At 36.8% G+C, this 26,857-nt stretch overlaps 1 protein-coding gene and 1 long non-coding RNA gene across 4 annotated transcripts in view; both read left to right on the top strand.

Moving 5' to 3' along the window:
- The first annotated feature begins 3,377 nt into the window (after nucleotides 1-3,377).
- PMVK (phosphomevalonate kinase) overlaps nucleotides 3,378-26,857 on the top strand; it is a 52,736-nt gene continuing 29,256 nt past the window's right edge. Inside the window, exons 1-3 of the mRNA XM_085893984.1 lie at nucleotides 3,378-3,405; nucleotides 4,312-4,490; nucleotides 4,628-4,691. Coding sequence (XP_085750110.1) covers nucleotides 4,387-4,490; nucleotides 4,628-4,691 — 168 coding nt within the window. The 5' untranslated portion in view covers nucleotides 3,378-3,405; nucleotides 4,312-4,386. The remainder of the gene's footprint in view (nucleotides 3,406-4,311; nucleotides 4,491-4,627; nucleotides 4,692-26,857) is intronic.
- Nucleotides 7,931-10,342, top strand: LOC147019466 (uncharacterized). 3 transcript variants are annotated; one of them, XR_015061421.1, is made up of 3 exons: nucleotides 7,931-9,267; nucleotides 9,367-9,525; nucleotides 9,871-10,342. It is a non-coding gene; the product is annotated as an uncharacterized LOC147019466 (long non-coding RNA). The 3 variants fall into 3 exon arrangements; XR_015061422.1 differs by having other exon boundaries at nucleotides 7,931-9,525; nucleotides 9,871-9,928; nucleotides 10,218-10,342; XR_015061420.1 differs by having other exon boundaries at nucleotides 7,931-9,525.

Below are 26,857 nucleotides of genomic sequence, written 5' to 3'. Positions count from 1 at the left end.
GTCAGGGAAGAAGTTCAAGTGCTGGTGTAGGAAATGGATTTTCAGGGACATCCTGGAGCCAAGTTTCCTGAAGGACTCCAGCAGCTGCTGCTATTTCTTCATAGTTGTCCGCGCGCTCGTTCCCCAAGAAGTTGTCCGTCACAGCTTTGAAGCTCCTCACGCTGCCAGCTCTTTGGGGTTTAGAGTTGTCGGAAAAGTTTCGTCCTTCATAATCTGTCGGATTTGCGGTCCAACAAAGACACCAGCCTTGATCTTGGCCTCCGACAAGGTGTTGCCAAACTTTTCCTTGAGGTATAAAAACCCACGCCCATTCAGATCTATTGCCCGTACAAAACTTTTCATCAAGCCGAGCTTTATGTGGAGTGGTGGAAGGAAAACCTTGGCTGGGTCGACAAGGGCGACATGCTTCACGTTGTGTCGACCAGGTACATGCTCTTTTCGCTCTTCCCAATCTTTCTTCGTCCAGTGATTCTTGTCGTCTCTGCTGTCCCAGAGACAAAGGAAGCACATGTATTTCGTGTAGCCTGACTGCAGCCCGAACAACAGCGCCACCACTTTCAAGTCTCCGCAGATGTGCCAGTTGAAGTCATTGTACTTGATGGAATCAAGCAGCTGCCGCATAGTCTCATAGGTCTCTGTCATGCCGAACGCGTGAGCCAGTGGGACTGATGGTTTCTCGTTGCCATTGTGGAGCAAAACAGCCTTCAAGCTGTTCTTCCCCGAGTCGATGAAGAGGCGCCAGTCTGCAGGATCGTGATCACACCCAAGTTCTTTCAACAGACCGTTGATGTCACTGCAGAATGTCATCGTGTCTTCCATCTCAAAGAACTCAGCCATGTCTCTGTGACGTGCTCTGAACAAGGATATCTTGGTGTTAGGTTCAAGTAGATTCCACTGCTGCAGCCTTGATCCAAGCAGCTCTGCCTTCGCCTTTGACAGCGAGAGATCTCTTACAAGATCATTTAAGTCTCCCTGGTTCAGAAGGTGTGATTCTTGAGTGTCGGGTTCAAAGGTTCATCATCACCATCCTCTTCACCACTGCTTACAGCTATGTTCTGATCAGCTGGAGGTGTTGGAACGGGGTTCTCGTCATCATGAGGCACAGGTTTACGAGCAGAGACGCAGTCAGCGTACTTGATGTGACCTTTATTCTTCTTGTTGAAGCCGGCGATGCTTGTGCAGCAGAAATAACAATCATCATGATGATTCTGCGGCTCACGCCATATCATGGGCACCGCAAATGGCATGCTCGCGCGCTTGCCCACCAACCACTGAGTCAAGGTTGTGTGACAGCTTGTGCAGCAGATGTGTGGTGCCCAGCTCTGTTCTTGGTCCCCCACCTTACACCCGAAGTGGTGAAAGTAGAAGCCTTCATTTTCACTGCTGTAGATATACTTCGCTGTTGATCTTTTTTGGTATACCGACCACAGACATAACAGAAGTTGTCAGGATGATTGGTACAGGAACGCCTACTTATCTTTATCTGAAAGAAAGAAATATAACACAAGTTAACAACAATTGTACGAAATAGACATGTTAAAGACATATGTAAATTTCATTGAAATCCTGACTTCTAGGCAATGGGAATATTTCTGTTCCTGAAAATCCTGACGTGATACAGCAAAACGGTTATGATTTTTGAAATCAGCGTACCCAAATTAGTCTTAATCACTTTACACATCTCCAGTAAAAAAATTTTTTTGAAATTTGTTGTTCAGTGTAATTCACGCTCTGCAAGGCTAACAGATCCCCAAGCTGAAGCGGTTTGGCAGAAGCCACAGGAATTCGATGACAAGGTTCTGAAGGAGGCATACCAAGCACAATTCGAGCTACTGGCTGAGTCAAATGGGTGGACAGACCAGCAATGTGCGATGCAGCTGGCCACCAGCTTGAAGGGCTCAGCCATTGAGATGCTGTCACAGAAGGAGGAGCGCAATTACCAAGGCCTGGTGAAAACCCTTGAATGAAGGTATGGCACACAACACCAGAACAAAGTTTTCAGGGCAAGGTTTCAGACTCGCGTGAGAGGCTGAGCAGAGACACTGCAACAACTGGTGCAGGAACTGGAGAGCACTGCACACAAGGCCTACCCAACTGCAGCACCTGAGCTGCTGATGATCCTCCTCAAGGACCAACTCATCGATGCACTGGACAGCCTGCAGCTAAAGATTCAAGTTAAGCAAGCACAGCCCACAAACCTGCTGGAAGCTCTGGCCCGAGCTTTGGAGTTTGAGTCAAATGCGGAGTCAAATTTAGATGGTTTCAAGATAACCTCAAGTTCCAGATTCAAAGCATGGAGGACGCAAGTCGTACCATCAGACCATTTTCAGCATATCTACCGGCATTGTGAGAAGCCGGGACATAAAAATGAAGACCGTCATAAGCTGAAGAGGTTTGGTGAGATGGGAATGGACAACAGGAGGTGGCTGCTGGTTATGCAATGCTCCTGGGCATTGCAAACAAGACTGCCCAAAGAACAGGGACTGGCAAGAAGACCCAATGTTGGACAATGAGTAAAGGCTGGTTTTGAGGGGCAACAACCAGTCTTTTGATCTAAAGCCCCACCATCAGTAAAACGCAAAAGGGCCACTGTGAGCAGTATTCAAGTGCAGGGGAGTATCGATGGGAGGGGGATGTCCCATGGTGATGGACAGGGCCTCAGAGCAGACTTTCATTCAACCTGATTTTTTTTTTTTGTATACCTTGGTCGAGGCTCGTATGAGAGCTAACACACAACTCACAGCAAGGAGGCATGAGACAAGAGGGGCGGGAGTGGAAGGGACACAACAGTGGGGAACAGACACATTAGGTGAACTGTGGAAGGGAGAGGGATGGGGATGGGACGGGGAACATGGCGAAGAGAAGATGGACATTACAGGGACTTTCACGAAGGAAAGCAGGGGAATTGAAGGAAGTGGGCTTGGGTGGATTATCGGGGGTAGAAAAGATCGAGGATTTGGATGGGGGAAGATAAGAGGTGGTGGTGAACAGCTGTTTTGAAAGCCTGGAGGGAAGAATGGGAAAGAATAGAGTGAGGGAGTTTATTCCAAAGGCGGGAAAAAAGAGGAATGAAAGAGTGAAGGTGAGCAGTGATTCGTGAATTATGTACCATGAATTCGTGAATTTGTCATAATTATGTACCAGACAGTGATGTGGAATAACTCCACTTAATGAATATTGCTCGAATGTAACTTGTTATTGTTAGATTTTGGCAGGAGAACAAAAATGTTCAGCTGGTGATAGTGAAATGCCCCATGAATCGTTGAGTTGGAAGAAAACAGGAGGGGAATCAGAGAAGAAGAAGAGGATTCCAGAGAAGAAGAAGAGGAATCTCGGGAGGAAGAAGAAGAGGAAACCAGAGAAGAAGAAGAAGAAGAAGACGAATCCAGAGATGAAGAAGAGGAGGTAAAAGCCGGCTTGCCAAGGTTTTGATTGACGTTTCTTGCAGTTGCTTTGATGCTGACTGTACTGTGCAAGCCAATGTCGCTTGAAGTGTTTGTAGAAGTTAAAGAACTCGTTGATTCAATTTTGGACCACGTACGGTTCGAAACGCTATTCTCATGTAAAAAAACAGCCATTCAAAAACATTTTGACCGCAGATCGGTTTTAAATGATACTTCGCAAAAAATATTTGGAAAATGTTTCGATTGGCTGTTCGGCACGATAAATTTTAAAACGTGAAATACCTCGCTCGAGAAAAACATTGCACGCGGTTGCTTTTGATGGGGGTCTCAAGATGGCGGCGCATTTACCTCAACATTCAGCCGTGAGAGCCAATCCAGTGCGTGTGGAGATCAGTGGAAGAAGCAATACATGTACGAGCTTCTTTAGATGGGGGTCTCAAGATGGCGGCGCGTTTACCTCAACATTCAGCCGTGATTGCCAATCTAGTCCGTATTAGTCGTTCTAATAATAAGCCATGTGGAGTCATCACAATGTTCAATTGGTATTTCATCCGAACTACTTACTGCACCTGCTTCACTTTCGACATTTCATTTCAGTTCGTTTTTAAAAGAAAGATCTCAACTTCCTGACTAAAATTGTGCGTGTTTCCATCGATTAAAGCGCACAACATTATATCAACATTGGTAGTTTTTATTCACCTTTGTTCGTTTTCCTTTATTTTCAGCTTCATGTTTTTAACCATACATTTGCTGGGAATGTATTAGGCGGTGTATAATCGAAAACAAGAAATCGAAGCTGGTGTTCGTTAAAAAAAAAAATCTGTTTTTTCTACTCGGTGAATTTCTCCTCAGTGAATCAGTCATAAATCGCAGATATTTAAAATGTTTTCGTTGTGTTCTTCCTCAGGTCCAAGGAAGGAAGTTGCTTGTGTGAGTTTTTGAGGCAAATCGATGCATAAGATGCGACATTAATAATCGGCTGATGGAGGATGGAATTTTTGACTTCAAAAGCCCCAAACTGCTACTCGTCGTCAGTGGAAAGAGAAAGAGCGGAAAAGACTTTGTAAGCGAGCGCTTGAAGCACAGGTAGGCCCACCTGGTTGTAGTGTGTGTGTCGGGGTTCGTAGCATTCGGCGGACGGACGATGTTTGTGTTCCAATCGGGACTCTGTGGGGGTCATGGTGAGCTCGCACTTTGTCTAATTGAACATTTCTCATCCCCAGGTTGGGAAGCAATGTCTTTGCCATATTACGACTGTCCGAACCGCTGAAAAGCCAATATGCCGAGGTACTTCAATCATTTCATCTGATGGTATCTGAGTGGTATTGACATTTAGCTCAACGCTTCAAAAAGTGTTCAACTTCATGTTTGTTTTTACAGTGTGTCTGCGTATATATATATATATATATATATATATATATATATATATATATATATATATATATATATATATATATATATATATATATATATCTTCTTCTTCTTTCGGCTGCTCCCGTGAGGGGTCGCCACAGCGGATCATCCGTATGATCCGCATAGTGATTTGGCACATGTTTTACGCCGGATGCCCTTCCTGACGCAACCCTGGTCGCCTCTTACGACACAGGGATAAGGTACACCTATTTTAACCGGGGTATACACCGGCCCAGTATACTGGTACTCATTTCACCGACCTCGGAAGGATGACAGGCTGAGTCAACCCCCTGGTGTATTAATTCAGTGGCCCAACGGGGCTTGAACTCAGGACCTCTCGGATCCCAAGCCGCTGCCCTAACCACTGCGTCAACACCAGGCTCATATATATATATATATATATATATATATATATATATATATATATATATATATATATATATATATATATATATATATATATATATATAGATATATATATATATATATGTATATATATATATATATATATATGTATATATGTTTATATATATATATGTATATATATATATATATATATATATATATGTATATATATATATATATATATATATATATATATATATATATATATATATATATATATATATATATATATATATAGTAATGAAGTATATATTATCTTCTCTTCTTCCTCTTTCGGCTTGCTCCCGTTAGGGGTCGCCACAGCGGACCAACTGTCTCCATTTCGCTCTATCCTCCACATCTTCCATTGACACTCCAACCACCCGCATGTCCACCCTCACCGTATCCATGAACCTCTTCTTTGGCCTTCCTCTTCTCCTCCTGCCTGGCGGCTCCATCTTCAACATCCTTCTCCCGATATACTCCGTTTCCCTCCTGTGCACATGTCCAAACCATCTCAATCTCGCCTCTCTCACTTTGTTTCCAAACCGTCCTACCTGCGCTGTCCCTCTAATACACTCATTTCTTATCCTATCCATCCTCGTCACTCCCAACGAGAATCGCAGCATCTTTAACTCTGCCACCTCCAGCTCTGCTTCCTGTCTTTTTGTTAGCGCCACCGCCTCCAAACCATACAACATAGCTGGTCTCACTACCGTCTTGTATACTTTCCCCTTCACTCTTGCAGCTACCCTTCTGTCACAAATCACTCCTGCAACTCTTCTCCACCCACTCCATCCTGCCTGCACTCTCTTTTTCACTTCTCTCCCACACTCTCCGTTACTTTGGACAGTTGATCCCAAGTATTTAAACCAATCCACCTTCCCCACCTCAACTCCTTGCAACTGCACCATACCACCACCCTCCCTCTCATTTACGTACATGTACTCCGTCTTACTCCTACTGACTAACATTCCCCTTCTCTCCAGTGCGTACCTCCACCTCTCAAGGCTCGATTCAGCCTGCTCCCTACTCTCCCTACAGATCATGATGTCATCCGCGAACATCATGGTCCATGGAGACTCCAGTCTGATCTCGTCCGTCAACCTGTCCATCACCATTGCAAACAGGAAAGGGCTCAGAGTCGATCCTTGGTGCAATCCCACTTTAACCTTAAACCGGTCTGTCATTCCTACTGCACACCTCACCGCTGTCACACTGTCCTCATACATATCCTGCACGATCCTCACATACTTCTCCAACACTCCCGACTTCCTCATACAATACCACAACTCCTCTCTTGGCACCCTATCAAAAGCTTTCTCGAAATCCACAAACACACAATGTAACTCTTTCTGGCCTTCCCTATACTTCTCCATCAACATTCTCAAAGCAAACATCGCATCAGTGGTGCTCTTTCCTGGCATAAACCCATATTGCTGCTCACAGATCATCACCTCTCCTCTCAACCGAGCTTCCACTACTCTTTCCCACAACTTCATGGTGTGGCTTAACAACTTTATCCCTCTGTAATTTCCACAGCTCTGCACATCACCCTTATTCTTGAAAATCGGAACCAGCACACTTAATCTCCACTCCTCCGGCATCCTCTCACTTTCCAAGACTTTATTAAACAATCTGGTTAACAACCCCACTGCCATCTCTCCTAAGCACTTCCATGCCTCCACTGGTATACCATCTGGGCCAACCGCCTTTCCACTTTTCATCTTCTTCATAGCAGTCCTCACTTCATCCTTACTGATCCACCCCACTTCCAGATTCACTATCTCCACCTCTTCCAACCTTCTCTCTCTCTCATTTTCTTCATTCATCAGCTCCTCAAAGTACTCCATCCACCTTCTCAACACACTCTCCTCGCTCGTCAGCACATTCCCATTTGCGTCCTTTATCACCCTAACCTGCAGCACATCCTTCCCAGCTCGGTCCCTCTGTCTTGCCAATCGGTATAAATCCTTTTCCTCTTCTTTTGTATCCAACTTCTCATACAGCTCGTCATATGCCTTTTCCTTGGCCTTAGCCACCTCTCTTTTTGCTTTTCGACGCCACTCCTTGTACTCCTGCCGACTTTCTTCATCTCTCTGACTATCCCACTTCTTTTTCGCCAACCCCTTCTTCCTTATACTTTCCTGTACTTCCTCATTCCACCACCAAGTCTCCTTATCTTCCTTCCTCTGTCCAGATGTCACACCAAGTACCTTCCTAGCTATCTCCCTCACAACTTCTGCTGTCGTTGCCCAATCATCCCACCCATCTTTACCACCATCCAACGCCTGTCTCACCTCCTCCCTATATATAATGAAATATATATATATATATATATATATATATATATATATATATATATATATATATATATATATATATATATATATATATATTTTCTTCTTCTTCTTTCGGCTGCTCCCGTTTGGGGTCGCCACAGCGGATCATACGTATGATCCGCATAGTGATTTGGCTTAGTTTTTACGCCGGATGCCCTTCCTGACGCAACCCTGTTCGCCTCTTACGACACAGGGATATGGTACACCTATTTTAACCGGGGTATACACCGGCCCAGTATACTGGTACTCATTTCGCCGACCTCGAAAGGATGACAGGCTGAGTCAACCCCATATATATATATATATATATATATATATATATATATATATATATATATATATATATATATATATATATATATATATATATATATATGTAGGGTAAGAATACTGGTTCTGGCTCACTTTTCCCCATGTAAATGAATGGGGGATTTTCAGCCATGAAATTTTTCTTTTTTTTCCCCTGAAAAAATAAATCCCCTTTTTAGCCCAAGGTATATTTATTTGTCTCCCCTTTTAACCTGGAGCCTGGTGTTGGCTTAGTGGTTAGGTTGGCGGCTTGGGATCCCAGGGTCCTGAGTTCAAATCCCGTTGGCTGCTGAATTAACACCAGGGGGTTGACTCAGCCTGCCATCCTTCCGAGGTCGGCGAAATGAGTGCCAGTGTACTGGCCCCGGTGTATGCCCCGGTTAGAATAGGTGTACCATATCCCTGTGTGTCGTAAGAGGCGACCAGGGTTGGTGTCAGGAAGGGCATCCGGCCATAAAACATTGCCTCAAGAAAAAGCCAAACCCCTGCACAGCAGGGAAAAATGGCTGTAAAAACGGTCATTTTTTTATTTCCCCTTTTAACCTAGGGGCTCTCTATTCAAATAGCCCATACAACAAGATAAAGATTTGTTAAAGGTGATTCTAAAGAAATATCTGAAACGCCTAAGCCCCGGGACACTCTTTATCAAATAACCCATACAACAAGATAAAGATTTGTTAAAGGTGATTCGAAAGAAATATCTGAAACGTCTAAGCCTCGGGGCACTCTTTATCAAATAACCAATGCATATTGTTTAGCTCACTCATTGAACCTATAAAGATTTGTTCATTCTCAAATTCCTTCAATAGTTTAATTTTCTTTGCACAATAATCCCCATCTAAAATATTGAAAAACAAAACATTTGAATCTTTATATTTTTTAAGATACCCCTTTTGTGCCATTACGAAATGATAAACTTCTCTTAATGATCTCATCTGGCCACCGCCCGAGTTGCAAATCATTTTTGTACATAAACCATGCCAGAAAAAAGTTTTGTTTCAAATGTTTTCAGTTCATGCCGTGAAAATGAGGAAGTGTTTTTTTGACACGGCCGTGCTGTGTGAATGAGGAAGTGGTTTTGGACTGTCATGCTGTGAAAAAATAGGAACTATTCTGTGAGACAAGGTCTCGTGTTTATATTTTATCTCAGAACACGAACTGAAAACATTTGAATCAAAACTTTTATGGCGTGGTTTATGTCCAAAAATGATTTGCAACTCGGGCGGTGGCCAGATGAGATCATTAAGAGAAGCTTGTCATTTCCTGTGCTCACACCCAATGATTAAGCAATCTCCTCATCGTTGCTTTATAAGCGGTTCGCCAGACAAAGTTTCTGCCAGACGGGATTTTCATTTTTACAACTGAGGCATGGACGATATTTCTTCCGATGAAGCCAACAGCCCACTACAGAGTTGGTAAGTTTGTGTATGCTTTTCTCTTTGAACGATGAAGCAAATGATTATTAATTAAATCATGATAATTCTGATATATATATATATATTTTTCCCTGACAGGGCATTGGAAGAAATTGAGTTCACATATCACGACGTGGTTCATGAAATTAATACTCTTATTGAAGAGATCAATGATTTTAGAAGAGAATTGAAAGACATTTTCAATGAGTGGCATGAAGTCTTATCACGTCCTCTCATCTTGAAGGAATTAAACCAATGGTGAGACACGTGTGTGTGCCTCTCTCTCTGTCTGTCTTTCTACCTACCTCTCTCTGCTCTTATTGAAGAGGCCAATGATTTATAATGACTGGTCTCTGATCTCGAATGAATTAAACCAATGGTGAGGCACGTGTGTGTGTGTCTATGTGTGTGTGTGTGTGCGTGTGCGTGCGTGCGTGCGTGCGTGTGTGTGTGTGTGTGTGTGTGTGTGTGTGTGTGTGTGTGTGTGTGTGTGTGTGTGTGTGTGTGTGTGTGTGTGTGTGTGTGTGTGTGTGTGTGTGTGTGTGTGTTGCTTTCCCTGTCTGTCTCTTCATCTATACCCTTGACTTATTTTTTTTTTTTCAGCACTATCGCACAACATCAGCTGTTGAAGCAATCTTGTACAACACATGATTTTCTGGAGGTAAATATTTCTGAATTATTATTAATATCACTCGTACAACACATGATTTTCTGGAGGTAAATATTTCTGAATTATTATTAATATCACTCTCTCTTTAGAATGTCGCCTTATGTTGGTTGCATCATTAGTTTGGACGTGGTTTTGTCAGTACACTGGAATTCATTTTATTGACCTTGAAAGGATGACAGGCTCCTGGTGTGTTAATTCAGTGGTCAACGAGGCTTATTCATATTACCATGTAATTATCTTTATAGAACCTAATTATTATCCACTTTTTGTTTCAAAACAGAATATGGTGTCTGAGTTTCGAAATCACAAGACATCTGAAGAAGATTGCTGGGAAAGATTGTACATTCTCGCAAATGAATATTTAATATTTTCAATATTAATAAATTATATTTGTTTTGTTTACAATTACTTGATTCTGAATTACAAGAAAAGAATAAAAGAGATGTAAAGGGGGGAGGTTGGGGGGAGGGGGGTAGGTGCGCTCCCCCAATGACCCATCACCCCCTCATCCCATCCCTCCCCTCCCCATGTGTGTGTGTGGGGAAGGGTGGGGGTGGGATGAGGGAGGTGGTGGGTCAAAGGTGGGGGTGCACAGGGGGATGAGGGGGTGGGGCTTGTGTGGGCGGGGCTTGTGTGGGCGGGGCTTCGGTGGGGGCTTGTGTGGGTGGGGTGTGTGTGGGAGGGGCTTGTGTGGGCAGGGTGTGTGTGTGGGTGGGGCTTGTGTGGGTGGGGCTTGTGTGGGTGGGGGTTTATGTGGGTGGAGCTTGTGTGGGAGGGGTTTATGTGTGTGGAGTTTTTGTGTGGAGCTTGTGTAGGCAGGGCTTATGTGGGAGGGGTTTATGTGGGCAGGGTTTATATGGGCAGGGGTTTATGTAGGTGGAGCTTGTGTGGGAGGGGTGAATGTGGATGAGGCTTATGTGGATAAATGGATGGGTGGAGAGATGGGGGATGGGTGGATGAGTGGAGCTTGTGTGGATGGGTGGATAATTTTTAATTAAATAAACATGTTGTGTGTGTGGGGAACTAATTAACTAATCACTAATTATGTGAATATGATGAATATGGGTGGAGCTTGTGTGTGGTTTGTGTGTGTGTGGCTTGTGTGGAGTTTTTGTGTGGAGGTTGCGTGGTGCTTGCGTGAGGATTGTGTGGGGTTTGTGTGGGCAGGGCTTCGGTGGGAGGGGCGTGTGTGGGCGGAGTCAAAAAGGGGCGGAGTCAAAAATTTCAATTTATTGGAGCTTGTGGGGGGGTGTGTGGTGGGGTTTGTGTGGGGTTTGTGTGGGCGGGGCTTGTGTGGGTGGAGCCAAAAAGGGGCGGAGTCAAAAAATTTCAATTTATCTTTGTATTTTGTAATTCCTGTGAATAAAATGAACCTAAAATCTCTTCCCCTTCCAAATCATATATCTTATAAGTCCAAGGAACCGTATCTATTACATCAACAATTTTAAAAAGCTCGTTGGTCCATCTTTTCGTATAACCTTTTTCAAAATGAGATTTCCACCTATATATTCTTACGATATCACCAACTTTGAACTTAGGTTTTCTGACATTAATCTCTTTTTCATATTTTAATTTTGTAAATGTTTCTGATGGTTTCATATTTGTTGCCGTGTGAATCGTGTCATTATACTTATCCACAATATCCTGAATAAAAGATGACCATTGTTGTGAACCGAGTTGTGTGAATTTTTTATATAGTCTCTCTTTTAAGGTACGATTAAAACGTTCAACAACAACTGCCTTCCCTTCATTAAAGGTACTGTATAATGTAATACTGTTATTTTTTAGAAAATTCATAAATGTCTTGTTATAAAACTCTCTACCCTCATCAGTCCACAATTTTTTAGGTTTTCTCTTACTTTTATTAAATATCTGTTGAAAAGCTAACATAAGAGTATTACCTGTTTTGTTTTTTAAAGGGACAACCCACACATATCTACTCCTCAAATCAATAACGGTTAAAGCATACTTGTACCCCTTATCATTATTGAGTTCAATCAAATCAGCAGACCAGATATAATCAACTTCCTTGGAATAAACTTTCCTTCTCTGAAACTTTGTGAATATTGGTTTATGTAATTCATCAGCTAATTGCTCTTCAGTCTTAATGGCATCATTAGAGCCTATAAGTTTTTGAATTTCCAAGTCCAAGTTTCAATTTAGCACTAATCATCTTCTTCACGATGAACCTATCAACTTTTTCTCTCAAGGTTGGATTTTGTATCAGAGACAAATTATACAACATTTCTCTATCGGCTTCATGCTTTTCTTCCAACGTTGTGGTATTCCCATAATCAATATCGTGTCTCATGCACACTTCATCAACTCTATTGATTGGTTTACTCCAGGATTTAGGATTGTCTGCCTCATCTAATCTTTTATCCAAGTTTGTGCCTGGACCACAGAAAGAATACCCTGGAAGATGTAATTCCCCTGGTATTCCAGTAGTTGTAAATTTACTTCCTGATAAAAACTTTTGTATATCTCCTCCGAGTTTGTGTTTGGAGATAAATTGATTTTTTTTTTTTGAACCACACACCGAACATATACCTTTTTGTATAACCCTGTTATTTTTACTTTTAATATATGAAATATTTTTAGTATTAGTTTTCTTTTTACATTTGAGACAATAACTCATTTATTGATGAGAAAAATTCCTGCAGAGTGCAAAAACCTTTTTAGTTTCCAACATGCACATTTGAATCTTAATTTTTAAAACATAAAGAATCCTTAGAAATGCCTTCACTCTCTCCTCCATTTATTTAAGAAAAAAAAAAATGAAAAACTTGAATTAAAATCCATATCTTGTCGATGCTAATAGTCTTGTCGAAAGTATTGCAAATAGACTTGTCAATTCTTTCTTTTCCTCCTCGGTGGGTTGAGTTATTTTCTGTAATACCACCAATCTTTTTTGAATCTCACTGGTTTCCATATTTTGATATTTATTCATTCTCTCTCTTTCCTCCCTCTCTCTCTTCTCTCTTTCCTCCTTCTCTCTCTTCTCCTTTTCCTCCTTCTCTTTCTTCTCCCTCTCTCTCTTCTCTCTTTCCTCCCTCTCTCTATTCTCCTTTTCCTCCTTCTCTTTCTTCTCCCTCTCTCTCTTCTCTCTTTCCTCCCTCTCTCTATTCTCTCTTTCCTCCTTCTCTTTCTTCTCCCTCTCCTCCTTCTCCTTTTCCTCCTCTTCCCTCTCTTCTTCAACTCCTTCCTCATCCCTTACTATCCTTGAATCGTTTACACCCCGTAGAATATTATACATATATTCATCAGGATTTCTTGTTATTCCTGTATCCAAAATAATTTTTTTTACAACAGGAAACCAATAAAATTTCTTTTGAATTTCTAAAAGAGCCTTACCTTTTCTTAACCTTATAATTTTTTCATTATTTAACATTCTAATTAAATCTAAAGTTGTCGGTTTATCAACATCAGCATAATGCCAATCTTTTATTGAAAATACCTCATTCTTATGTTGTAGAACATATTTATTAAAATAACGAATACCCTTTTCTTGAAGGTATGCTTGGACACAGAAATGATAATTTTCTTGAAGCCTTCTTGCTGTCATTTATGTATTAGAAATATATGTTAGAATAATATTATGGCACGAAACACCTCCCCATCTTCCCATAGTTAAATCATTTTGTATTTCCTTACTTATTATATATAATCCTGTTTTTTCTGTTTTCATGAGATAAACAAGGGCAAAACCATTATTATATTTACCCTTATTAAATTCTTTTATTTGTTGTTTACTAATCGTGGCCCCACAAAACTCATTCTCGATACCAAGTGGATAATATTCTTCCTTACGAGACTGATTTAATTGTTCCAGGTCTTCGAGGTTAATTTTAAATGACCAATTATACCCTAAATCATTCATATCATACCCCCATTGTTCTATTCTCATACAAACGATACGCCCTTCTTTATAAAAATTTATTTTAATTCGAACTGTGAATTCTGTATGACCTGGAGATAATATCAACACTTCTGTATCTTTGGAATACACGGCTGTTTTATTTAAGGATATATATTGTGATAAATCGCTTAATCTCACCAAGTCATTCGCGTCAGTCGGGCTTGGATAATTTTTTAATTTATAAGCATTTTTCATGTTAATATTTTTGGTTATATTATATTTATGTCGTTCAGCCTGTGCCTTTGTGTAATAATTTGATAAATCAATATCCAGTTCTTGGGATACACCAAAGATAGAACCATCTTTACCAACATAAGTCATTTATATTAGATTAAAAATAATATCATAAAATTTTTTATTTTTGTTGAGTTGAAATAACACATATAGGCATAATTGGCCACAACACTTGGAATTTAATTCTTGGACTTGAAATGTTTGATAAACACCATTCTGTAAGAATTTTATGACTTCAACAGGTGGTGGAAGACCAAAACTATCAAAATAATATTTGTCTTGACTATTAAAAATACAAACCCAATGAGAACCGTTCCCATTATTATCTTCTAAGTTCATAATAATATTCTTTGTATGTTTCGGCACATTTGTTAATTCATCTCTCATACAAATAACCACATTATGAATTTTTAATTTCTTACAATATTTGACAAGTTGTAAATTTGATGTTGTATTCTTTCCAAATTCTTTCAACCACTCATCAATGCTCATTTATTTATTAGAAAGATATAATCCATTACCTCTTTTCGTTAATTTTACACCTGCTTGTGCTATAGAAGAAAGCATATCTCCAACTAGCAATCTCGCTTTATCAGGCAGACCTTCAAGTTTTTCAGCAAAATCGACAATTACACCACTTCCACTAATTTGTTTCTCCAACTCTTTGTTATGTCTTTCCAATTATTTTTGAGCCTGGAGTTGAGCCTTCCTTTCGTTGGCAGTTTTCACCGCTGTTGAAATACCACCCGTCAATGCTCCAACCGCACTTAAACCAGCAAATAAAGGAATTAGAAATGGGAGAAATCCTCCACTCGTCTCTCTTATTGAATATTTTTTCAACATTGGTTTTGTCATTTTAATTTTAAGTGAGCCAGTGTCATTCAAGATTTTAACCTGTTCTCTTGTGAGAAAAACATCAATTCTTACTGCTCCTTTTCTCTGAATTGTATTAACGTTAATCGTACAAGGCTTTTGATTTTGAACACAAGATGATAGTTTATGAAGATTGATTTGATTAACATATACCCCAGTTGGTACTTTGCCACTCATTTATTTAACAAAAAATTATGTGAGACTAATCATCACACCATTATCTGTATTAATCTGCAATTCTGTTTCTTCCAAAAGCAAACAATATGTATCAACTTCTTCACTCCCTCCTCTTTCAATGTATAGGGAAGTATCCACTCGATTAGACTTTATAGTTTCCTTTTGAGCGCTCAGGTCAAACGCATAGATTGTATACAAACTTTTAAATGCTGTCATATCCAAAATAGGTTCTTTATTTCCATTACTTTCACACACCTTTTGGTAAGACTTGTATGCTTCAGCAAAATCATTTTTTCCCAATTAATTTCCAATCTATCTCGTGGGTAAAATGTTCCATCTAGAGAAACGCGAAGTTGTTTCACCTTAGCATTATCACTCAATGCATTATTCTTATCAGTCGCAGTATCACCATCTGGCTTTTTAAAAATGATCCACAGATATCGTGGCTTTCCTTCCAGAACACCCAAATTCCACGTGTAAGTAGTTTGATTGAGTTTAACGTGTTGACATCTTCTTTTGAGGTATGATACACTGAGTGGTTTCTTTGAGTTAAGTCTTCGATTCAACATCTCTTCTGTTTTAAGATTAGGAGTATATTCACTGATATACCAACTCATTTCCTCAATTACAAATTTATTCTGATCACCAAAAGCACTACCAACACCAAAAAGCAATCGATTTTCATTATCATTCCTTTGTAGTTGAAATCTAATTTTAAGGCCATACAGAACTTTATCATGATCACAAAATCCAAATATACCTTTAAGAGGAACTGCCACAGTAAAACTATTTTCTGCTTTTGTATCATCATTATACATTCCTTTCCTTTGAGTATACCCAGGGTCTGTGTTTGTTCCCGTTGACATATCAGGAATAAAACCTTCGACAGACCCCTTTCCCATTCTATCACTGAATGTATAGAGTGTAAATTTTATCATTTCAGATACAGCAGAGACATAATCAACCGCTTCAACTTCTTGTGTTCCAATATACAAACGCACACTATCAAACATTTTCCAGAAGAAATCATTTACAAGTGTAGCGTTTGTGTTATTCCCAGCCTTAGTGAATTTAAATTTACACAACAAGAAACTTTCGGAGAGATTCAAATAGGTTTGTTGATTATTTATTTCAAAACTTTTTGTACCATTCGTATTCCAGTCTGTTCCAGTTATTGCATTTACCTTGAAGTAATCTTCTTTTTTAGTGGAGTTTGAGATAATAATAGTATCATCCAAATCATAGATACTATCAATTGCTTCCATACTTGTATTTATTTAGGAAAAAAAGATGTTAAAACTTTTGAAACCCTGATCCAAGTATTTGAATTATTTTCTGTCGTTCTTGGGGGGACAACTGAGTTTTGCCTTTCTTAATTTCTTTTATTGCTTGTAATTTATGAGATTCCTTCTGGGCATCTTTTATACTCTTTACAGCACCTGCAACATTTCCCACAGCAGAAGCAGTTGAACCAATTAGATCTTTATGTTTAAGAATAGTTGAACCAATACCCATGAGAGTATCAATTATCCCATCTCCTCTAAATTGATGCCCAACACCCCTTTGTCTCTTAGGTTTATAGTATCCTCTACCAAGATACATACCTTCACCCTTGTAGTATGGGGAAAGGAACATCCCATCCCCTGTAATTATTTTATATTTTCCCAACTCGTGTTTCCTCACAATAACCATCGTATTTATTTATTGAAAAACTTCACGTAGGTGAATTCTGATGGATATAACTTCTCCATTAAAAGAAATCACACGATTATCTTGGTCGGTTATCCTAAAATTTACTCTGTGTATGGTTTTTCCTGACACAGGTAGATAAACCAAATTTTTGGGTTCCATATTGAATTTATAACCAATTGGGGTTGAGTATGCGCTGAATGAAAATATTGTATTTGTTTTTTCCCATCATTATAAGCACCATCAATCAAATCACAGTGAATTAACACCGAATTTATTCCTGAGGATATTTGAATGACATTATCACTGTAAAACGTCCCATTAGTTTCAATCTTTTTTGAGGAGAAACCCAATAACTCTCTAAATGAATTATCAATTGTGAAATCAACCTTGTAGTTATTTTTAACTTTAATCGTTGATTTTGAAGTATGTTTTTGAATGTTTATAACAATATTTTTTGGTTCATCACCCTGATCTTTCATAAGACGAGCAATTTCGGAAGATATTTGAGAAATCTCATATGCTCCGGGTGAGACTGTTATCGTTTTGTATCCACTTCCTGGATTATAACTAAACTTGTCATTTTTCTCGGTTATATTAAATAAGGTATTATAAGTTTCCATGGACAATAAAGATGCCTCATATTCTTTTGTTGTGTCAAGTTGTAGTGGGTATGGGAATGAAGATGTGTGGTCGCTTGTTGTGAAATTGAAACTAAGGATTGTGCTTCTCATCTTATTTAATATGAGATAAAATGTCTTTATATTGATATTTATTAATTATTTTCATGTTCATCAACTGGTCTAAAATGGCTGATGCTTCATTAAAACAATTGTTATTTCCAGCCTTCTTACTGCCTAACAACAATAACAGTCTATTAACTAATTGCGATGGGTCATTTGGAAGAAAACTAACACCTGAACCAAGGATACTTAAAGCCTGAATAATGTGTTTCTCCTTCTCATTCTTCCTACTTTTACCAGAAAGAATAACCTTATAATTTAGAGTGTTCAGCAGATCAATATATACTCTATCATCATTATTTTCCATATCCAATGGTTTATCAATATACTTTGATTCATCCCTCACAGTTGAACCTTGTCTTCCATCTTTTGTGAGAAGAAACATTAATCTTGGAGTTAGTTTAACAGGGGGTTGAGCAGAACCCAAGAACCTTAATTCATCATTAAATATCAATACCTTTTCTTGAACAAGATGAAATATTGCTGATTGTTCTGTTGGAATGAGTCCTGCTTTGGTTTTTGAATCCGCTGAATATTCATTGTTTTGAAGAGCATTCACAATATAATCAGGGGGTCGATTAATCTCTTCCAGTTGTTGAAATAAACCTTCATCATCATATTCTAATTCTTCCTCCGTCATTTGACTGAAATCTTTTAACATTTGAAGTTTTTTAGGAGTATATTCTACCGTGGGAACTGTGGAAACATCTTTCATTTTTCCTTGGGAAGTTTTTAAAAGTGGTTTAAAAAATTTCTCTTGTTTTCTTTCAAATGCTTCTTCGCCCGTTAGTTTCTGTCTGCGTTTCTTCTTTATGTCTTCCTGCTGTTTTACAACTTTTGAAACCAACTCTTGATGTTCCCTAAATCTTCTTGCTCTTTCTTTCGCATCCATTTATTTATTGAAAAATATCATTTAATATCTCATCTTGTTTCACAACAATATATTTATATTTTTCAGTCGTGTGTTTCATGTAATCCCCAAATTCCTTTTTACTACATAATGTAGAACAATTGTCTCTCCAAAAATTGTTTATATCTATTGAATTTAACTTGAATAAAATAAAAGTATTAGCATTGTTTCTGATGGAACGACGAGGAAGCTGAAAGTACGATTGACTAAGATAAATACAATTACAAGAAGAATGTCTCCCTCTTGTGTAGTAGCTGTCCATTACCGTTTGGTTTCTCTCATTAACACAATCATCAAAGATAACGAGGTTCTTTTTGGATTTATCCAAATCTTGGGGAGACGGTATATCATCCGTATTATCACTCAGAATACAAGTTATCGGTTTTGATTTCTTTTTACATCTCTGTGTATCACAAAATAGTTGTATTATATCTTCAATGTTAAAATCATTTAGGTTTTTTTGAAGTTTAAATAAACCGATTATATCTTCTTTTTGAAGACCAGCACTAAAACCTTGTGAGAGTAGTTGATACTCTGGTTGAAAACTCGACTTTGTGAAAATTATTAAATTATCATAATCTAAAAAGTTGGGAGTGAGGAGCATCTTTAAAAGTAAGCAGGTTTTTCCACATCCACTTGAACCAACTATGAGGCATCTTAATGAATTTGGGAGATTTTTATGGTTGTCAAATTTTATCTTATTTTCCCAAATAGGTAAAAAATCATTCATTTATATATTTGGAAAACAGGTTATTTAATTTATTCTTGGCTTTTTTCGAAATTCTATATTTTATCCTAAGTTCAGGTTTAATTTCAAGATAATCCATTATTTTATTTATGCAATATCTTGTGTTGATATTTCCCTGAAAATCACATCCATGAATAAGATATAACAACAATCCTTTGAACATTTCTCTAATACGTTCAGTTTCTTCCCTTGTAAGGAAAGGTGTGTTCTCACCCTCGTTCTTTACATTCATTTCTCGAATCAATCTTGTAAAGTAATTCATTTTTGGTGTAAATCTAAAAGAATTATTTTCCTTTTTATATTTTTGATTATCATTAATTAGAAGATAATCACAGAATATACATTGTTTATAGGCTTTTGACTCTGTGTTTAATCCCCGTCTTTCACACGCAGGACAATTCTCAAATTTGTCATATGGAGAATCATGGAATTCAAGAGGCTCAAAATCGAGTAAACTATTCATATTTATAAAGTAAAACTTTACTTAAACTGAAATTCATCTTCGATATCATCTTCGATACTTTCAGAATCATCTATACTTTCATAACTATCATTTGAACACAAACTCTCGGTGTCATAACTATCGTTTGAATGCAAACTCTCGGTATCATAATCACTCTCATAATCTTCAAAATCTTCAGTTGAATATTGGCTCATTTAATTAGTAGAAAAAACATTACCATCGATATCGATATACATTTTTTCATTAACAGATTCAACTGCTACATTTTTTATATTAAAGGTAATTTTAAAATGATCCTTAACTACAATTGAACGAAATGTCATTTCACCTGATATATTAACATCCTTTATTTCATCAGGATTTATATCTTTAGGGTTGTTGAAAAAAATACAAATTTCTCCTTGCATATTACAGATGGTCTTATCTTTTCTTTCTAAAGCTTCATCCATAAGGTTTTTATTTTTTGATACCTTTTCTTGTTTCATTGCTTTTTCTAGTTTTGAATATATTGCCAGAAGGAGAGGAGAAACTTTTGTTAGAGATACCTTAATTGATGTTCTTCCAGGTATACTAAAAGCCCTTCCACTGAAGTAAATTGAAGAACTCATCATATCCACCATAATTGTTTTTATCCAATAGTTGTTATATTTATCTTTGTTCAATTTTACATCCTTGACATATTTCTCAGCATCTTTAACAAATGAAGAGATTGATTGAAACTTGTCTTTTGTGTCTTGAAACATTGTATTTATTAAGTGAAAAAGTTGGAGGATAAAATGGTTTTAAGCACAGATTCACCTGTAAAATAAACGAAATTTTCATCAAGAAAATTTTAGTTTAAGCACAGATTCACCTGTAAAATAAACGAAATTTTCATCAAGAAAATTTTAGTTTAAGCACAGATTCACCTGTAAAATAAACGAAATTTTCACCAAGAAAATTTTAGTTTAAGCACAGATTCACCTGTAAAATAAACAAAATTTTCATCAAGAAAATTTTAGTTTAAGCACAGATTCACCTGTAAAATAAACGAAATTTTCATCAAGAAATTTTTAGTTTAAGCAAAGTTTTATTATATAAATATGGTGAATACAACATACAGCGATGTTTGTAATCACGAATATAAACATTATAGAAAACACCTCCGAACCAACAAACACACATTTAATCTATTTCACAAAATATCCCCTCTTGAGTTGGAAAGAAAACATTGTGATACCTGCTCAAAGGATGTTTTGAAGAGTAGTTATAATAGGCATCTTCAATCACAAAAACACAAGAAAAATGAGTTTAAAGTAAAGGGAGACTATTATATTGAAAACACTAATGGGGCATTTAAAGGGCATATAAAAATAAGGATTTTTCAATTTGGAGAACCCGGTCCATCATCAATAATTGAATCAATTGAAATAGTGAAACCTGATGTTGAAAAATTTATTAAAAAAACATTAAAAGAAATGAAAACTTTAAAGTTTTATATGGGAGTGAAAATGAATATGAAAAGACAAGATGAAGAACAAACTCCTTATATGAGGACAGATCTTCATTTTATAACATCATTTCAAGATTTTTTGAATAGTGGGGTTTATGAAGAACTATCAAGACAAGAGGAGGATGTTGATAATACAGTGGTAGGAAGTGGATTCAATATTAAAAAATCATCTTTTAGATGTACACATTCTAAAATCAAACCCTCTTAAAGCTTCTTCTTATATTGAATTACCAAAAGAAATAAAACGAAAGAAGGCAGTTGTTAATATTAAGAATAATGATAATAAATGTTTTCTCTGGTCTGTTCTTGCTCACTTACATCCACCAAAATGTAATTCAGAAAGAGTAAAACAATATATGAAATATGAGAATACCTTGGACATTAAAGATTTTAATTTCCCAATGCCACTAACAGATATTCCTAAATTTGAGAAAAAGAATAATCTTTCTATTAATGTATATGGATTAACGGATACAAACAAAGTTCAAATATTAAAAATTTCAAACAACTTTAAAAATGAAGAAACACACATTGATCTTTTATATTTTAGTGTTGGAAATAATTCACATTACACATACATCAATAATTTATCAAGATTAATCTCTTCTCAGGTATTCAGAACAGCAAACAAAATATATCCTTGTAAGCGATGTCTTAATTCATTTCATACAAAAGAACGATTAGAACAACATTCAAAATATTGTAGTAATCATAAATCAGCTGTAATTACAATGCCTAAACCTGGTGAAAAGATTTCTTTTGAAGATTATAATAAATCTATCATGCACCCATTTGTGATATACGCTGATTTTGAATGTATCCTTAAAAAGATAAATACTGCTTCTCCTAATCCAAAAGAACCATATACAAATAAATATCAAAAACATATTCCTTGTGGTTTCTGTTATTATATCAAATCATCTGTTGGAGAAAAGTATAATAAACTTGAACAGTATAGTGGAAAAAATGCTTCACAAGAGTTTGTAAAACAATTAGAAAAGGATTGTATAAGACTAAGTAAATTAATGAAAGAAACAAATGAACCGATGAAATTAACCATAGAAGAAAAATTAGAATTTAGAAAGAACAATATCTGTCATATTTGTGAGGAGGAAATTGAGGAGTCTAAAGTTAGGGATCATTGCCATCTTACTGGTAAATATAGAGGCCCCGCTCATTCCTGTTGTAATCTTAATTATAAATTACCTTCTTTTATTCCAGTCTTTCTTCACAACAGCGCCAACTATGATACACATCTATTTATAAATGAACTTTCGAAAACACCAGGGAATGTTTCTGCCATAACAAACACAAGTCAAAAGTATATTTCATTTACAAAAATGATATTCACAAAACCTATAACTCGTATTCGGTTTCTTGATTCTTACAAGTTTATGGGAACACCACTAGCCAACCTCGCATCAAATCTAAGCTCCACGGGCTCTTTTCCAAATCTTAATTCATTCTTTCCAAAAGAGGAAATTCTCACTAAAGAGGAAATTCAGATTAAAGAGAGAATTCAAAGTAAAGAGGAAATTCTAATAAATGAGGAAATGAATGAAGAAATTCTTACTGAAGATGAAATTCTAATTATACACAAAATTCGAACAAAGAATGAAATTCTAACTAAAGAGGAAATTCTGATTATAGATGAAATTCTGATTAAAGAGGGAATTCTAACTAGAGAGGAAATTGAAACAAGGAATGAAATTCAAAGTAAAGAGAAAATTCTTACAAGTAAGGGAATTTATCCTTATGGTTATATGGATTCATTTATGAGATTTAAAGAAACACAACTTCCTTCAAAAGAAAGTTTCTATAATAACCTTTATGAAGAAGAGATAAGTGATAAGGAATATAAACACGCACAAGAAATTTGGAAAATATTTAAGATAAAGAACCTTGGAGAATATCATGATTTGTATCTAAAAACAGATGTTTTATTGTTAGCTGATGTGTTTGAAGCTTTTAGATCACTCTGTCATAATAAAAATTGTTATGGATTAGATCCTGCCCACTATTTCACAGCTCCTGGTTTAGCTTGGAGTGCAATGTTGAAAATGACAAAACAAGATATAGATTTAGTCAGTGATGTAGATATGCTTTTGATGATTGAGAAGTCTAAGAGAGGTGGAATATCACAAGTATATTCAAAAAGATATGCTAAAGCAAATAATAAATATCTTCCAAATTATGAGAGTGAAAAAGATAGTAATTATTTGATGTACTTTGATGCTAATAATTTGTATGGATGGGCAATGTCTCAATCTCTGCCTTATGGTAAATTAGAGTGGGTGGAAGAAAAGGATTATGAAAAGGCTTTGATGAATATTGTTATTTCTTCTCAAGACAAATTGAATGACAAAGAAGAAGGTTATTATTTTGAAGTTGATTTGAAGTACCCGAGTGATCTTCATAATAAGCATAAAGACCTTCCTTTTGCATGTGAGAAAGAAACCCCAAAGAAAGAATGGTTCAGTGATTATCATAAAAGTTTTAATATTAAAGGCAAATCAACAGAAAAGTTATTAACAACATTCTATGATAAAGAGGGATATGTTTTGCATCAAAGGAACTTGAGACAATATTTATCTGCTGGGTTGAGAGTAGCTAAAATTCATAGAGTTTTAAAATTTAAACAAAGTCCTTGGATGAAAAAGTATATTAAATTCAATACAGATATGAGAACAAATACAAAAGTAAAATTTGAAGGGGAATTCTATAAATTGATGAATAATGCTGTCTTTGGAAAGACAATGGAGAATGTTAGAAACAGGCAAAACATTAGATTTGCAACATCTTGGAAAGAAGCTTCTAGATTGATAAATAAACCAAGTTTTGAGAGAGAAGAGGTTTTTTCAGAGAACTTTTCTGCTATTCATATGAAAAAGGAAAGTATTGTCATGGATAAACCAATTTATATTGGAACAGCAGTTCTTGATTTATCAAAGATATTGATGTATGATTATTTGTATAATGATTTAAAGAAAGAGTATGGTGAAAATGCTTCATTGTTGTATATGGACACCGATAGTTTTATTCTAGATATAAAAACTGACGATGTTTATAAGGATATGAAGAAAAACATTGGAGTATATGATACAAGTAATTTTAGTAAGAAGAGTGAGTTATTTTCAAAAAAGAATGAAAAGGTTATTGGTAAGTTTAAGGATGAGTTGGGTGGAAAAGTAATGAGTGAGTTTATTGGATTGAGAGCAAAGGCATATACTTATAAGTATGGTGATCAGATTGATAAAAGGTTAAAGGGAATAAAGAAATATGTAATAAAGAAATCAATAACTTTTAGAAATTATTATAATTGTTTGATGAATAAGAAAGAAGAATATAGGAAAATGAATACAATAAGAAGTTATAAACATAAGATATATAGTGAAGAAGTAAATAAAAAGGCATTAGGAGCCTTTGATGATAAGAGATTTATTTTAGATAATGGAATAGATTGTGTTCCATATGGATATTGTATGATAGAGTGTATAAAATAGATTGTGTTCCATATGGGTATTGTATGATAGAGTGAATAGAATAGATTGTGTTCCATATGGACACAAGTTTTAACGATGGGAAGATGGGTTAGGGTTTTTAAGGGCTTCCGCCGCGTTTTTCACAATATATAAATGGTCGAACCAAGTATTAGTCAAACTAAAGAGTGGAGAAAATCTCAGTCTTGGTATATAAATGGAAAACATAATGAATGTGAAAAATATCAAATAAGTCTTATTGAAAAAATATCTAAAACAAAGGTAAATAAAACAAATATGCGAATCAATTTAAAAACCAATAAGTTAGAGGATGTAAAGAAAATAATAAATATGTTTGAATGGACTGAAAAATTTGATGGTTATCAATTGAACAATGGAAAAATAATTTACTACAATATCAAAATGATATGCAACTCAGGAGGTGGTCAGATGAGATCATTAAGAGAAGTTTATCATTTCGTAATGGCACAAAAGGGGTATCTTAAAAAATATAAAGATTCAAATGTTTTGTTTTTCAATATTTTAGATGGGGATTATTGTGCAAAGAAAATTAAACTATTGAAGGAATTTGAGAATGAACAAATGTTTATAGGTTCAATGAGTGAGCTAAACAATATGCATTGGTTATTTGATAAAGAGTGCCCCGAGGCTTAGACGTTTCAGATATTTCTTTCGAATCACCTTTAACAAATCTTTATCTTGTTGTATGGGTTATTTGAATAGAGAGCCCCTAGGTTAAAAGGGGAAATAAAAAAATGACCGTTTTTACAGCCATTTTTCCCTGCTGTGCAGGGGTTTGGCTTTTTCTTGAGGCAATGTTTTATGGCCGGATGCCCTTCCTGACACCAACCCTGGTCGCCTCTTACGACACACAGGGATATGGTACACCTATTCTAACCGGGGCATACACCGGGACCAGTACACTGGCACTCATTTCGCCGACCTCGGAAGGATGGCAGGCTGAGTCAACCCCCTGGTGTTAATTCAGCAGCCAACGGGATTTGAACTCAGGACCCTGGGATCCCAAGCCGCCAACCTAACCACTAAGCCAACACCAGGCTCCAGGTTAAAAGGGGAGACAAATAAATATACCTTGGGCTAAAAAGGGGATTTATTTTTTCAGGGGAAAAAAAAAGAAAAATTTCATGGCTGAAAATCCCCCATTCATTTACATGGGGAAAAGTGAGCCAGAACCAGTATTCTTACCCTACTTATATATTTATATTTCATTACTATGTATATATATATATATATATATATATATATATATATATATATATATATATATATATATATATATATATATATATATACATAGTAATAAAATATAAATAAAAAATGGCAGTCCTTCTGTCTGTCTGTCTGTTTGTTTGTAACCAATAAGCTCCTAGACCAGTGAACCGATCTTGATGAAACTTTACACACATATAGACCTAACATTCAGCTCCAGGATGCGCTCAGTGGCTTTCCATAAAAATGAAAAAAAAAATATATATATATATATATATATATATATATATAAAAAAATAATAATAATACAATTTCCATTTAAAAAAAATGGTTTTGGAGTAGTGCACCGGCGTATTAATCGTAACAAAAGGCTTCATGGTTAAAAACGCTAGGGTTTTTTGAAATACAAAATGTTCGTATTCGTTGACTTTTTAAACATACACATTCTCCTCCTGTTATTTGAATTCTTGAACTGCACGCGCATGCGCATGGCAACAGCTAACTGCTGATAGATCTGCTCATGAAAGAGCCAGGCAAGCGGAGTCATCTGCAGAGAGACAGACACGTCTTACTGCTGATAGATCTGCTCATGAACGAGCCAGGCAAGCAGAGTCGGCTGCAGAGAGAGAGCGTCGCCTAACTGTAAATAGAGCGTCACACTGATGGGCGAGAGAAGCACAAAACTCACGTTCCAGCTTTCTAGGTCCGGGTTTTGGCAGGACATCAAGGACAGTTTCCACTGCTGCCAGAAACAGAGTGGCTCAAGGCCACCTTCAACTCTGACCTCTCTGAGGATTACGGCAGCATAAAGCCTTCCTTCCATAAATCTGAGGAATAAAAGAAGCCTTCCTAATTTTCTCCATACAACTAATGCCTCGGTCTCACTAGCGTGAGGAAAATAGGGCAAATTTCCCGGGTATTACCGGGTACTTCAGCGAGTTC

This window comes from Eptatretus burgeri, chromosome 9 (genome assembly GCF_056783735.1).
Source record: "Eptatretus burgeri isolate ZD-2024b chromosome 9, Ebu_testis_v1, whole genome shotgun sequence".
In the NCBI taxonomy this organism is placed as follows: Eukaryota; Metazoa; Chordata; class Myxini; order Myxiniformes; family Myxinidae; genus Eptatretus; species Eptatretus burgeri.
The sequence above is the reverse complement of the archived record's forward strand: the minus strand, read 5'-3'. Positions and strand labels throughout refer to the sequence as shown.